At 46.2% G+C, this 14,807-nt stretch overlaps 1 protein-coding gene across 1 annotated transcript in view; it reads left to right on the forward strand.

The window, feature by feature from the left end:
- The window catches only part of fer1l4 (fer-1 like family member 4), a 116,154-nt gene that overhangs the window by 41,658 nt on the left and 59,689 nt on the right, over nucleotides 1–14,807 (forward strand). The window contains exons 19-27 of the mRNA XM_078419230.1: nucleotides 30–130; nucleotides 743–830; nucleotides 1,901–2,014; nucleotides 3,666–3,818; nucleotides 4,610–4,790; nucleotides 6,848–6,972; nucleotides 9,289–9,423; nucleotides 12,140–12,313; nucleotides 13,297–13,410. Of these exons, the coding sequence (XP_078275356.1) occupies nucleotides 30–130; nucleotides 743–830; nucleotides 1,901–2,014; nucleotides 3,666–3,818; nucleotides 4,610–4,790; nucleotides 6,848–6,972; nucleotides 9,289–9,423; nucleotides 12,140–12,313; nucleotides 13,297–13,410 (1,185 nt within the window). The remainder of the gene's footprint in view (nucleotides 1–29; nucleotides 131–742; nucleotides 831–1,900; nucleotides 2,015–3,665; nucleotides 3,819–4,609; nucleotides 4,791–6,847; nucleotides 6,973–9,288; nucleotides 9,424–12,139; nucleotides 12,314–13,296; nucleotides 13,411–14,807) is intronic.

Below are 14,807 nucleotides of genomic sequence, written 5' to 3' on the forward strand. Positions count from 1 at the left end.
AATTCTATCTTTGTGTTTTACCAATACAGGAGGATGGGCTCGATGAATTGTTTCACATTGTGAAGAGACCAAAGTCTAATGCAGAGGATTATTTCAGTCAAGTCTTGAACGAGTTTGTTGCTGGCTGCAGGTTTTGATTTGTTTTGTCACATATATATATAAAAAGAAACATCTTTCTTTATGCATTTCATGGGACTGTCACTTAACAATGTTGAGAATTTTGGTAGACTGTTTTGAATTGAGAAGAATATGAACCATTCTTTACCAGCCACCCATTTTCCTGCTAAGTTACAGGACAATGGCCCCTGAGGAAGATTCCTTCACTCTTCCCTCAGAAATATCATCAAAATGTGAAAAGTAACAAGAGTTGGCTATCTGCCTTCATGATTCCTTTGTTGCTCACAGTTCTTACTTCATATTTTGGGTGTATAGAATCTCCTTTGATCTTTGTAGACTGAACTCTATCATAATTAGTTAATAATAATCAACGTGACTGTACACCCAGCTACAAATGGCAGCTGCCAGATGCTGTAGAACATACACCGATCAGCCAAAAAATTATGACCTCCTGCCTAATATGCTGTTAGTCCTCCGTGTGCAGTCCTGACCTGCTGAGTTACTCCAGCATTTTGTGAATAAATACCTTCGATTTGTACCAGCATCTGCAGTTATTTTCTTACACTACTTTATAAGTCAGCTTCTTAGCTGAGAGCCTTGTTTATTTACTTTTTTTTTGTCATAGACAATATCACATTTATGCTGAAAAGAAAACCATGAACCGGCCGAACAATCTGGATAGATCTCGGATTAAGAGCTTGAAGTTTAACATTGTAAGTGGGCGAATGCTACCTGTCTCAAGACTACCTTAAATCTGTGTGTTTATTTGTGCCTCTGTGAACAGGTGATCACTGTGTTTCTCACTATCTGTCTATTGAGGCTCTTGTAGTGGTCCAAGACCCTCGGGAGCCGCCACACTCTGAGTCTTTAGAGTCAGAGAGTCATAGAGTGATACAGTGTGGAAACAGGCCCTTCGGCCCAACTTGCCCACACCGGCCAACTTGCCCAACCCAGCTACACTAGTCCCAACTGCCTGCGCTTGGTCCGTATCCCTCCAAACCTGTCCTATCCATGTACCTGTCTAACAGTTTCTTAAACGTTGGGATAGTCCCAGCCTCAACTACCTCCTCTGGCAGCTTCTTCCATACACCCTTTGTGTGAAAACGTTACCCCTCAGATTCCTGTTAAATCTTTTCCCTGTCACATTGAACCTATGTTCTCTGGTCCTCGATTCCCCTACTCCGGGTAAAAGATTCTGTGCATCTACCCGATCTATTCCTCTCATGATTTTGTACACTTCTATAAGATCACCCCTCATCCTCCTGCGCTCAATGGAATAGAGACCCAGCCTACTTAACCTCTCCCTCTAGCTCACACCCTCTAGTCCTGGCAACATCCTCGTAAATCTTTTCTGAATCCTTTCACGCTTGACAATATCAAGCTTGGTGTGGAATGCCAGGTGTATGGCTGGTATCTCGGGGAGGAGAGTCAGATATGGTCTAATTGCCCTCATCAACCTATTAACCAGATAGCTCTGTAAACATTGGAATCACTCTGGCAACCTTTCTTACTTGTCAGAGAAATCCCTTTGTCCCATTCATCCGATCCAGCAGCCTCTCTGTAACTCAACTCCAACATGATTCCTCTCTTTCCCAGTTCTAACAAAGGACTTTCAATCTGAAATGTTAACTCTTTTACCTGTTCCACAGACGACCCAATACTGTCAGTATTTGGAGAAACAAAATGAGGCATACTATTTTGGATATTTCATAAAAATGGGTTGGCTATGCTGCAGAGATTCTGGTTTGGATACAACCAATTTCTGTTTTTTCACATTTTGCAGATTAACCATGCAAAACAGGCGCGAAGAATTCTGAAACGAAAGGAGAAAAATGTCAAGGTGCTCCTGGGTGAAGCACAAAAACTCCTGGAGAAATTAAAAAATCACGTGGAGGAGGTGAGATTGGCTCATTTGGAATCTTTCTGCTTGAGGTCCAGAAATTAATAAACTAGGAACGAATCTGCAATGTTTAGTTCAGAGATACAGTGTGGAAACAGGCCCTTCGGCCCACTAGGGCCATGCTGACCAGTGATCTCCGCACATTAACACTATCCTACACCCACTAGGGATAATTTTTACATTTACCAAGCCAATGAACCTACAAACCTGTACGAATTTGGAGTGTGGGAGGAAACCGAAGATCTCAGAGAAGACCCACACAGGTTACGGGGAGAACGTACAAACTCCGTACAGACAGCACCGTAGTCGGGATCGATCCTGGATTCGCTGTAAGGCAGCAACTCTACTGCTGCGCCACCGTGCCGCACAAATGGTGGAACATTTAGCAGCGCTATAGCTAAAGTTATGTCGGCCCTTTGCAGTACAAGAAAATCACATGCACTTTGTGCCAAAAATAAAAGAGCCGAGGCTAAAGGTGAAAGGAAGGAGTTTTAAAAGGTTACAAAATGTTGGAGTAACTCAGTGGGTCAGATGGCATCTCTGGAAAACACAGACAGCCAATGTTTTGGATCGGTAACCTCTTCCGTGTTACTCCAGCACTTTGTGTCTTTATTGGTAAACCAGCATCTGCATTTCCTTGTCTCTCCTGAGTTTTAAAGGGGATTTGAGGAGGACATTTATTTTACCAGAGGAGGTAGTCGAGTTAGATACAATCGCTGCTTTTAAGAGATATTTAAATTGACATTTAAACATGCAAGGCATCGAAGGATTCAGACAAAATGCAGGCAAGTGGGATGTGTAGATGGGCATGAAGGTTCGCATGGATGTGGTGGGCTGAAGGGCCCAGTACTGTGCTATAGAATGCTGCTTTGATGAGCAGAAGATTTAGGAGCAAAATAACATTAAACGTAAGACATTCTGGGATTAGAAACTTCATCACGCCTCAAGGGCAAATGAATACCTGAAACTTGAGGTACAACTAGATCAGTCCTGGAATCGCAGCCTGGAGCATTCATTGCACCCAGTGCATCTTGGCCTGTCCCCAGTAGACTGCCCTGGCGAGCATTCCCAATGATGCGTGTTTTTGGCCAAGCTGCATCTCACAGAAACAGAATTCCAAAGCAGTGATCATTATGACAGAATAATTCTTCATCGAGTTCATGTGAAATTAGGGTTGCCAACTGTCCCATATTTGCCAGGACATCCAGTATATTGGGCTAAATTGGTTTGTCCCGTACTTGACCACCTTTGTCCCGTATTAGGCCCGGGGGGCACTGTAGGCCTGGACAGTGTAGGCCTGGACAGTGTAGGCCCGGACAGTGTCGGTCCGGACAGTGTCGGTCCGGACAGTGTCGGTCCGGACAGTGTCGGTCCGGACAGTGTCGGTCCGGACAGTGTCGGTCCGGACAGTGTCGGTCCGGACAGTGTAGGTCTGGATAGTGTAGGCCAGGGGCCTGGGCGTCGCCTAATGGAGGTTGCATAGCAACCCGCGGCCCGGCCCAGGTGGCCGCCATTGGTGGAGCACATGGCCGCTGGCAGTGTGAGGTCACGTGGGGCGTGGAGCGGTGACGTCACCTTGTTCCTTTTTGTGGGAGTGCAATAGTTGGCACCCCTATATGAAATATTGTCTTCACTTGTTTTCCCTCAGCCTCAGACTCCAATTCCAGACATCTTCATCTGGATGTTGAGCAATGGGAAGCGTGTGGCCGTGGCTCGTGTCCCTGCTCGACAGGTTCTGTACTCGGTGGTGGAGGAAGAGAAAGGAAAGGACTGTGGGAAAATTCATTCCCTCTTCATGAAGGTAAGTGGAAATAGGATCTCATCCCCATCCACCCTTCTCACGGCATTGTCACCTTGGCCCTCACTACCAAATGGAACACTTGGTTTCATCCAGTTTCCCCGAGATTCCACCCAGCCGAATTATATCGGCACCTCCGCATTTCCCCAGGAGTCACGGAAACCTTCAAATGGTTCTTACAGGACCAATGTCCACATGAGCAGACAATTTAGTGGTGTCACTGGAGGGTCACAGTCATAGGCCCGTGACTAGTATGGGTTTTGGGCTCAATTCCTTGGGTACATTGGAGCCAGATCTAAAGGTTGGCCAAACAGAAGAACGAGGGAGTCAATGGGATGAAAGATGGCAGAAAGATGTTAAAAATAAAAATCCCGTTTGGTTAAAGTAAAATAAAGTACAGTGCATTCACTTGAGTTTCGCTGCATTGTGCTCAAATGTAGAGCTGTGGTCCCAGTCACATGTCACGTGTTTGGCCCTGGCTCCATGAGACACAAACACATGCATATCTTAAGACCTTACGAGTGTGTGAAATTTTAATTTTTGTTTCAGTTTACTTTTTCTAAAATTGAATGGGAAAATCAATGAAAACATTTTTTTTTGAATCAGTCGATTTTTGACGTTGATTTTTGGTATCTGCAAACATGATATGTTAAGAACATTTCTGAGCAATGTGGGTATGGAGAGAGATGCTGATATCTAGAGTATTTTGCGTTTGGTCTCATCCCGGTGACTGATGATTGATCACAATGGAGTTGTCTCCTCTGATGGGACTATTGTGTTCTGTTGTCCACCAGGCACCGGGGGCAGCGATTGGGGAGATCTTTGCAAAACTGGAGGTCTCCATGTGGCTGGGAGTCACAAAGTCCACGAAAGACGTCATCAGCAGCCTGCCCCAGGAATACATCCCCGTGTATGACGAAGCCGCCAGGGCAGACACCAACCACATGCTGCCGCCAATTAAACTCAACAGCGATTGTGAGCAATGAGACCAGCATGGTCCCTTCAATATTGAAGGAAGGCTGCTACCTTTTATTGGGCCCGGGGTTGGGTACGGCTGTGTGTGGGGGAGGAGGGGTAGGGGGATTGGGTGCAGATGTGCGGGTGCAGATGTGGGGGGGTTGCAGATGTGTTGGGGGGTGCAGATGTGGTGGGGTGTGCAGATGTAGTGGAGTGTGCTGATGTGGTGGGGGGGTGCAGATATGGTGGGGGGTGCAGATGTGATGGGGGTGCAGATGTGATGGGGGTGCAGATGTGGAAGGTTGGGTGCAGATGTGGTGGGGGGTGCAGATGCTTAACGTTGGCAGGTAGACACAAGATGCTGGATTAACTCAGCGGGTCAGACAGCATCTCTGGAGAGAAGGAATGAGAGACCTGAAACATCACCCATTCCTTCTCTCCAGGGATGCTGCCTGACCGCTGAGTTACTCCAGCATCTTTTGTCTACCTTCGATTTAAACCAGCATCTGCAGTTTTCTTTCTGACACATCTTAACTTTGGCAGGGTGGGTGTTCGTGAGCCCTACTGGTCAATCACTAAAGGCTCTTGGGTATACAACATCACCTGCTGTGCATATTTCTCTTTTTTTCTTGAGTGTTTAATGAAAAATTGAGTTAGACACATGTTCTTTTCAAATACCTTGTTGATGGGCTACCCTTGAATAGACCCAGTGCAGACTGGGCAAGCCACATGACCAGCTACAACACTGAAGTCCAGCTCAGATTCGGTCTTAATTAATACAAGTGTAACGGGCAGCATCTTTGGATAAAAGAAATGGGTAACATTTAGGGTCGGGACCCTTCTTCAGACTGAGAGTCGAGGGAGAGGCAGCCTAGAGATGGAGACTCTGTCCCTCCCCCACCCTAGTTCTCCGACTAGTTTCACTGTGCTCCTGATTAATTTTACTATTGTCACCTTTCCCTCAGCCAACAATGAACCATTCTACATTTCCTTGAGCATCGTCTGCTTTGATCTGTCATTTTCACACCTTGCCCTTCCATATCTCCAGTCTCCCTCTCCCCTGACTCAGTCTGAAGTAGAGTCTCGACCCAAAATGTCACCCATTCCTTCTCTCCAGAGAGGCTACCTGTGCTGCTGAGTTACTCCAGCATTACGTGTCTATCTTCAGTGTAAACCAGCACCTGCAGTTCCTTCCTTCACATAATAAAAGTTTGGTCAGGTTGGCATGTGTGATCTCTCTCGGGTGCCATGGGTTGTACTTTCTTCTGTTGCTGTGACCTGAGGGAGATGTAGTCCTGTAGACACAAGGAACTGCAGATGCTGGTTTACAAGAAAGACACAAAGTTTTGGAGTAACTCAGTGGGTCAAGTCGCATCTCTGGAGATCATGGTAGGTGACTTTGTGTCAGAACCCTTCTTCAGACTGGATGTAGTCCTCCTTGGCTGAATGATGAACTGAGTGAACCAGAGCCCAGGCTCCCTGAGATGCGCCACCACCAGGGATGTGATGTGGATCCCCCAGCTGGGTCTTTGCTGGTCCCGCACATACGTGGAGCCTGCCTTTAATTCAGCTGCGATGTTGCATTTGTCAGCAGTCTACCCAGACTGTGGCACCAAATAGGGAGGGGGAAATAGAGGAGAAAGTTTAATTTAGTTTAGAGATACAGCGCAGAAACAGGCCCTTTGGCCCACCGGGTCCTCGCCGACCAGCGATCCCCGCACACTAACACGATCCTACACCCACTAGGGACATTTTTTACATTTACCAAGCCAATTAACCTACAAACCTGTACGTCTTTGGAGTGTGGGAGGAAACCGAAGATCTCGGAGAAAACCCACGCAGGTCACGGGGAGAACGTACAAACTCCGTACAGACGGTGCCCATGGTCGGGTCTCTGGCGCTGCATTCGCTGTAAGGCAGCGACTCTACCGTTGCGCCACCGTGCTGCCACACATTATTTATAAGAAAATAACTGCAGATGCTGGTATAAAGCTGGTATTATTTATAAAGCAACTTTAACAAAGCATTTTGTCTTCTGTTTTATGTGACTGAATCTCTCTCTCTCCTGCGCACAGACAACAGTTACTTCCAGCTGCGGGCACACATGTACCAGGCTCGGGGACTGCGGGCAGCCGATGACACCGGACTGTCAGATCCTTTTGCAAGAGTTGTGTTTTCAACTCAGTGCCAGTCCACCAGGGTAAGAAGCTTGAATAACCATCGGCGCCACGCCTACCTTTATTACCATTAATTCTGTAAAGTGTAAGTGAATTTTTAATCTGTTTCAGTGACCATTTTCCTTTGGTTCCTCATTTGGTTAATTGGGGAAATCAAAAGGGAGTTGATACATGGTGTTTGATGTTGGTCACACGTGAAGAATTTCAGATATCTCAAGATAGACGAAATTATTATTTTTTAATAATACAAAGAGAATGGAGCTGAAATACTGCATTGCCGGTACATGAATGCAGTTTGGATCCACATATGAATAAAGGAAAGAGACTATGATATAATTGGATGTTTATTTCCTGTCCAGTGTATTTTGATCTCTCCTTTTCACACCTTGCCCTTCCTAATTTGAGGAAGAACATCCTTGCTGTTGAGGCAGTGCAGCGTAGGTTCATGAGGTTAATCCCTGGGATGGCGGGACTGTCATATGAGGAAAGATTGGAAAGACGAGGCTTGTATTCACTGGAGTTTAGAAGGATGAGAGGGGACCTTATAGAGATGTATAAAATTATAAAAGAACTGGACAAGCTAGATGCAGGAAAAATGTTCCCAATGTTGGGGGAGTCTAGAACCAGGGGCCACAGTCTAAGATTAAAGAGGAGGCCTTTTAAAACTGAGATGAGAAGAAACCTTGTCACCCAGAGAGCCGAATGGCCTCCTCCTGCACCTATTTTCTATGTTTCCATCTCTGTGTCTCCCCGTCCCCTGATTCTCAGTCTGAAGAAGGGTCTTGACCCGAAACGTCACCCATTCCTTCTCTCCCGAGATGCTGCCTGGCCCGCTGAGTTACTCCAGCATTTTGTGTCTACCTTTGATTTAAACCAGTATCTGCAGTTATTTTTCCAACACATCTGAACTCCACATGTCATTTCATGTGAGAAGTTACGCTTTTGTCATTATAATATAATCGTAGAACACAGAACAGTACAGCACAGGAACAGGCACTTCAGCCAACCGTGTCTGTAACAACCATCATGACAAATTAAATTAATCTCATCTGACTGCACATTGAATTGAATTATTGAATTATAGTAACTCAGCAGGTCAGGCAGCATCTCTGGAGAGAAGGAATGGGTGACGTTTTGGGTCGAGACCCTTCTTCAGACTGACCTTCTCGACCCGAAACGTCACCCTTTCCTTCTCTCCAGAGATGCTGCCTGACCCGCTGAATTACTCCAGCATTTTGTGTCTACTTTCGATTTAAACCAGCATCTGCAGTTTTCTTTCCCACTTAGTAGTGCCAGATTTATTTACATCATTTCGATGGTGGAGTTTGCATGAGCAGAACTCTCTTCCACTATCCCCCAATCCCTGCAGGTCAGTGAATGGCCAGCATTGACATTCCTTGGAAATGCATTCTGTGACCATCAAATCCAGGTGACTTTGTGCTGAACTTAACACCTCCCGCCAGAGTCAGATTGTTATCATCAATAATGATTGTACACAGACCTGTTTAATATCACAAATAGTTTGGGATTTGTTATCATATTCTTCCTGAGCATCAGAGCACTGCAATGGAATCATACAAACATCGAAACATAGAAAATAGGTGCAGGAGGAGGCATTTTGGCCCTTCGAGCAAGTACCGCCATTCATTGTGATCATGACTGATCATCCACAATCAGTAACCTGTGCCTGCCTTCTCCCCATATCCCTTGATTCCACTAGCCCCTAGGGCTCTAACTAACTCACTTTTAAATTCATCCAGTGAATTGGCCTCCACTGCTTTCTGTGACAGAGAATTCCACAAATTCACAACTCTCTGGGTGACAAAGTTTCTTCTCATCTCAGTTTTAAATGGCCTCCCCTTTATTCTTAGACTGTGGCCCCTGGTTCTGGACTCCCTCAACATTGGGAACATTTTTCCCAGCTTATCTAGCTTATTCAATCCTTTTATAATTTTATACGTCTGTATAAGATCCCCTCTCATCCTTCTAAACTCCAGTGAATACAAGCCCAGTCTTTCCAATCTTTCCTCATATGACAGTCCCCCCATCCCAGGGATTAACCTCGTGAACCTGCGCTGCACTGCCTCAATAGCAAGGATGTCCTTCCTCAAATTAGTAGACCAAACTGTACACAATGCCCCAGATGTGGTCTTACCAGGGCCCTATACAACTGCAGAAGGACCTCTTTACTCCTATACTCAAATCCTCTTGTTATGAATGCCAACATGCCATTAGCTTTCTTCACTGCCTGCTGTACCTGCACGCCAACTTTGCTTACATGTCATTACAATTATTGAAATGCAGAATTAATGCTGTTTTTCAAATTAATTCTTCCTCAGCACCTGGAAGAGACACTGTCTCCAATGTGGTTGGAGATGTTGCTGTTTGATCAAATCCTAATTGAGGGAAGTAAAGAAGAACTGAAGAACGATCCACCCATAATCATCATTAACATCTTCGACTTTGACAGCTTTGTGAGTCCCGATCTCATGCTCTTATTAAAAATGTATCGCAATGATGGAAAAATTGTGCTGGTGGATTATGAGTTTAACGTGCGGAACCAAAAATAGTTGTAGCTTGTGAGGCCAGTGTACCCACTCGGGCCAGAAATGTGCCTATTTGGTGAATCCGTCTCCAGTTCCAGGTCTGTAGTCTTGCAGGGAACATCTGCTCAGAAACCTGGCAGAAACTGAATAAATGCACTGAGTTTTCTCTGATCTTACTGTAAATTAACTTAATCTCTGTCTCAGACTTTTGAACCCATTTGCCAAGATAAGTAGATCCCTCCTGTTCACCTTGTCTAGGCTTATCACAGTCTTGGTACATCTCAATTAAATCTCCTTTGATCTTCCCTGTACCAAAACAATGAACTCCAGTTTAGTCGGTCTCTCCCAATAACAAGTCTGCAGTGCTGTAAACATCTCGGTAAATCTTCTCTGCACTTCCTAGTGCTTTCAGATCCTCCTGGTCTGGAGACCAGACTGATCAAAATACTCCATGTCGAGATACAACACGGAAACAGGCCCTTTGGCTCACCAAGTCCACACCGACCAGCGATCCCCGCACATTAACACTCTCCTACACACACGAGAGACAATTTTACATTTATACCGAGCCAATTAACCTACAAACCTGTACGTCTTTGAAGTGTGGGAGGAAACTGAAGGTCTCGGAGGAAACCCACGCAGGTCACGGGGAGAACGTACAAACTCTGTACAGACAGCACCCGTGGTCGGGATCGAACCAGAGTCTCTGGCACTGTGAGACAGCCATTGCGCTGCCCTCTGCAGTTCCAACAGAGGCTGGCTTGCTCCTAGATCATGTGCTTTGGCTACTAATGGTAATATGTTTCTCTGTTTGCTGATGTAATCCCTTTATTTGCATGTCTTGCTTGCTTTTAGAGATCCGTGGACAAGATTGCCTTGTTCTGTATGCTTATCACTATTCTATTATTTGTATTTAATTACTTGCCCTGCAAATGTGTTATTCATTTATGCATTTCTCTGGATTGAATTTACCTCAGCAGTCTATGATGTTTCCATCAACCTTGTTGCCAGTTTAGGTGTAATTGGTAAATGTCTTAACCATGGCCACTACTTTCAGTTCATTTAGTAATAAGCATTTTGGAAAGCGAGGACGTGATAAGCCCAGAACTCATGTACACATCGCCCTTCTGTCAACAAGATGTCTGTAATAATCCTTTGAGTTTAGTTTAGTTTAGTTTAGAGATACAGCGCGGAAACAGGCCCTTTCGGCCCACTGGGTCCGCGCCGACCAGCGATCCCCGCACATTAACACTGTCCTATAACCACTAGGGACAATTTTTACATTTACCAAGCCAATTAACCTACATACCTGTACGTCTTTGGAGAGTGGGAGGAAACCGAAGATCTCGGAGAAAACCCACGCAGGTCACGGGGAGAACGTACAAACTTCGTACAGACAGCACCCGTAGTCAGGATCATTGTAGTAGTCTTCGGAGCTGCATTCGCTGTAAGGCAGCAACTCTACCGCTGCGCCACCATGCCACCCTAATTTTAAACTTAATGCCACTTTCCCATGGATCTCATTACTTTTACCTTCTGACTCTACCCCTTGCGACTTTGTCATATCTCCAGCTGCTCTCCATGCAGATAACTTCAAATTTGTCACTGGTATCAACTTTCCTCGACACTTCTTGTTAGGAGTCAAGAGTCAAGTGTTTTATTGTCATATGTCCCAGATAGAACAATGAAATTCTTACTTGCTGCAGCACAACAGAACATGTAAACATAGTGCACTACAGAACTATGTAAACATAGTTTAGAACTACACTACACTACAGAACATGTAAACATAGTAAATAACATGATAAAGTTCAGTGTGTGTATATGAACAAATCCATGCTGACTGCTCCCGATGTAGCCCAGCATCTTTGGTGATGATTTATACTGCACCCTCTGCTCAGGACCTTTCTCACATTTCTCTCCACAATTCGTCCAGTAGCTGTTGTTTTTACTCAAGATTCCAGCATCTGCACTCTCTTGTGTCTCCTTATCTTTCTCTGCGGTACAAACAAGAAATACTCATCTTACACCTCGCCTGTCTCCTGTGGCTGCAGATGTGGAAGATCTAGCCTGTTCTTGCAGATCAATGTGGTGCGATATATTAGTGGGTGTGGAACTGTATTACAATGGAATGAGGTGGGTGGAATGCCTGTCATTCTTCAACAGTGAGGTGCAGGTCTATTAATGTCTGGTGGTGATAGACATCATGTGGCTCAAAGTTTCCTCACGCTCGGGCAGTTCATTCTATTGTCATGGCTTCTTCTTCTTTCGTGTCCATCTTTTATGTTTCAAATGTTACATCGCTGTCATCGTCCGTCCTGAAAAGGGCGCGAGCTTCTGGCGACAATCAGTGGGAGCCATCGCTGTACAGTAGATGGTGGTGGGAGCAGAATTAGCTCAGGACACTTCCAGTTTCCAGTCCCCGCGATGTGGACGCTTCTGCTATGGGGCCATTGCTATGGCTAACTCTCTGCCTATTCTTCCCATCAACAATCTAGGCCCTGGACACCCTCCTCTGAAGGAATACCAAGCAAATGGGGAATTCCTGTCCCACTTTTGTGATGTTGTGTTTTGATTTGCAAGGATCTCACATCGTGCTACATTCAAATGATCAATTCTAACAGCACCTTTCCACAAATTACAGGGCAGCCCGGAGTTCCTTGGACGTGCCTTTGCTGTTCCCTTCATTAAACTGCAGGAGGAAAAGTATGAGAGACCGGCCTTAAAGTTTCATGACATTTACAAGGGCAAGAACATGGCTGGTGAACTGCTGGCGGCTTTTGAACTGATAGAACTTGATTACAGTGGATATGGAGAGGTAGGAACATCAAAGCTTTCCAACTCTTTCATTTGCTCTACCTCGCTAAAGTGAATGTTGGTAGTTCAACATTTCAAGATCAATTTATTGTCACATGTGCCAATTAAGGTACAGTGAAATTTGAGTTACCACACAGCCATATAGGTGAAAAGCAACAAGACACACAACCACATAAAGTAAAATTTAACATAAACATCCACCACAGCGGATTCCACATTCCTCACTGTGATGGAAGGTAATAAAGTCCAATCAACGTCCTCTTTGTTCACCCGCGGTCGGGGTTGTTGAACCATCCACAGTCGCCGCTGCCGACTGTCCGAGGCCCTCGCGTCAGGATGATCGAAACTCCAGCGTCGGGATGGTTGAAAAAAACTCTTCGCGGCATGGAGCTCCCGAGTCGGCCTCTTCTTACCAGAGACCACGGGCTTCACGGTGTTAAAGTCCACAGTTCCTTCCCAAATGTCAATTTCCCAGGCTCATCCTCTGAGAAACAAAGGGGATTGTAAGTGATTATTTTGAATTGGACTTGATGGTTAAAAGTCACTAAAAACATCCTAATGGTATGAATCATAACTCTCTGGAACTTTCTTTTTGCTGTGAAGACTTATTTATGCATGAGTTTTTTTAATCGTTTAGTAAAACGTAGAGATGAGAACGACATAATTTATTAAAGAATAGTGGGCAAGAGGTGCAGGATTCTTAAAGTTGTGGTTACATTTTGATGGTTGATGAGATTACAAACATATTCTTCCAACTTCTCAAAGACAGTGGGAGAAATAGAGTCAGCACCAGGTACACTGGGAGGGTGGGCACGAAGCAGGGTCTGGCAGGGATTTCCAATCCCAGTGAAGAGCTGAAATTGGTGTCTAACCTCATCAATAAAAGTAAGCAAAAGAGAGCACGAATAAACTGTAGATAATGTTTGGTCAAAGTGTAAGAAATGGAGAAACTAGCTTTGTTCTTAAAGTTCTGATCTTTTATAGCCATCTCTGCCAGACGATGTAGAATCCAAGCATCCAGAATTTCTTGATGCACAGGAGAAACATTTCATTATTCCGGCAACAATCCGACCAAGGCTCAAGAAGTTCCGGATTGAGGTAATTTTCCATTTGATAATAATTCCCCTGTCACATGATGCGATGATGAAATAATCTTGGTGTAATACGAATGCCAAGCAATGGCCATCACTAAATCAACCACCTGAATGACCTGATCATCACCAAATTCCCATCCATCAACATCCTCCTGTGTCACCATTAACCATAAACTCTACAGGTCCTTCCACATGAACATTGTGGCCACAGGATGCAGGCAGAGACCGATTATGCTGTCGCGACTGATTCACCTCCTGACACCTTAATGCTCTCCATTATGTACAAAGTGCAAGTAGGAAATATTCTCTACGTTGCTGATTTGGCTAAAGGGCCAACTCTCAAGAAGTTCCAAATCCAGCAGAAAAATAAGTAGATTGCGTTAATGATAACACGTCCACTCTCGCGGTTGCCGCCCCCTATCACGGTGAGTCCTTGCCCACAGTGCGTGCCTTCTCCTGAATTAATTGCTGCCACACATTTTGGGCATTTCCGGGCAGTGACCCGTCGTGAGCCACAGCTGGATTCCGGCCACGTGATCTAATACAGACGCTCTCCCACTTACCATGCTTCCACTTACGGTATTTCAACTTTGCCATGGTGCAAACGGCGGGGGGGGGGGAGATGGAGTGGGTGAGGGGGGGTTGGAGGAGGAGGGGGGATAAGGGGGGTTGAGGGGATGGAGTGGGTGTGGGGATGAGGGGGGATTGGGGGAGGAGGGGGGATGGAGTGGGTGAGGGGGGTTGGCGGAGGAGGGAGGGTTGAGGGAGGATGGAGTGGGTGAGTGGAGGGGGGTGAGGAGGGGGGATAAGGGGGGGTTGAGGGGGGATGGAGTGGGTGAGGGGGTTAGTGAGGGGAGGAGGGGGGGATAAGGGGGGTTGAGGGGGATGGAGTGGGTGAGTGGGGTCCTAGTGCATCAGTCACTGAAAGGAAGCATGCAGGTTGGGGGAGGAGGGGTTATAAGGGGGGTTGAGGGGGATGGAGTGGGGGGGGTGAGGGGAGGAGGGGGATAAGGGGGGTTGAGGGGGGGCAGAGTGGATGAGGGGGGGTGAGGGGAGGAGGGGGGGTTGAGGGAAGATGGAGTGGGAGAGGGGGGGTTGGGGGAGGAGGAGGGTTGAGGGGGGTGGAGTGGGTGAGTGGGGGGGGGGGTGAGGGGTGGAGGGGGATAAGTGGGGTTGAGGGGGGATGGAGTGGGTGAGGGGGGATAATAGGGTTTGAGGGGGATGGAGTGGGTGAGGAGGGCAGGAGGGGGTGAGCGGGGTGGGGGGGGTGGGGGGTTTGCAGGGATGGTTGCCAGGCCCGCAGGAGAGCTGTCAGTCTGAAGAGGGGTGTCGACCTGAAACATCACCTTATTCCTTCTCTCCAAAGATGCTGCCCGACCTGAAACATCACCTTATTCCTTC

This window comes from Rhinoraja longicauda, chromosome 22 (assembly GCF_053455715.1).
Source record: "Rhinoraja longicauda isolate Sanriku21f chromosome 22, sRhiLon1.1, whole genome shotgun sequence".
Taxonomy (NCBI): domain Eukaryota; kingdom Metazoa; phylum Chordata; class Chondrichthyes; order Rajiformes; family Arhynchobatidae; genus Rhinoraja; species Rhinoraja longicauda.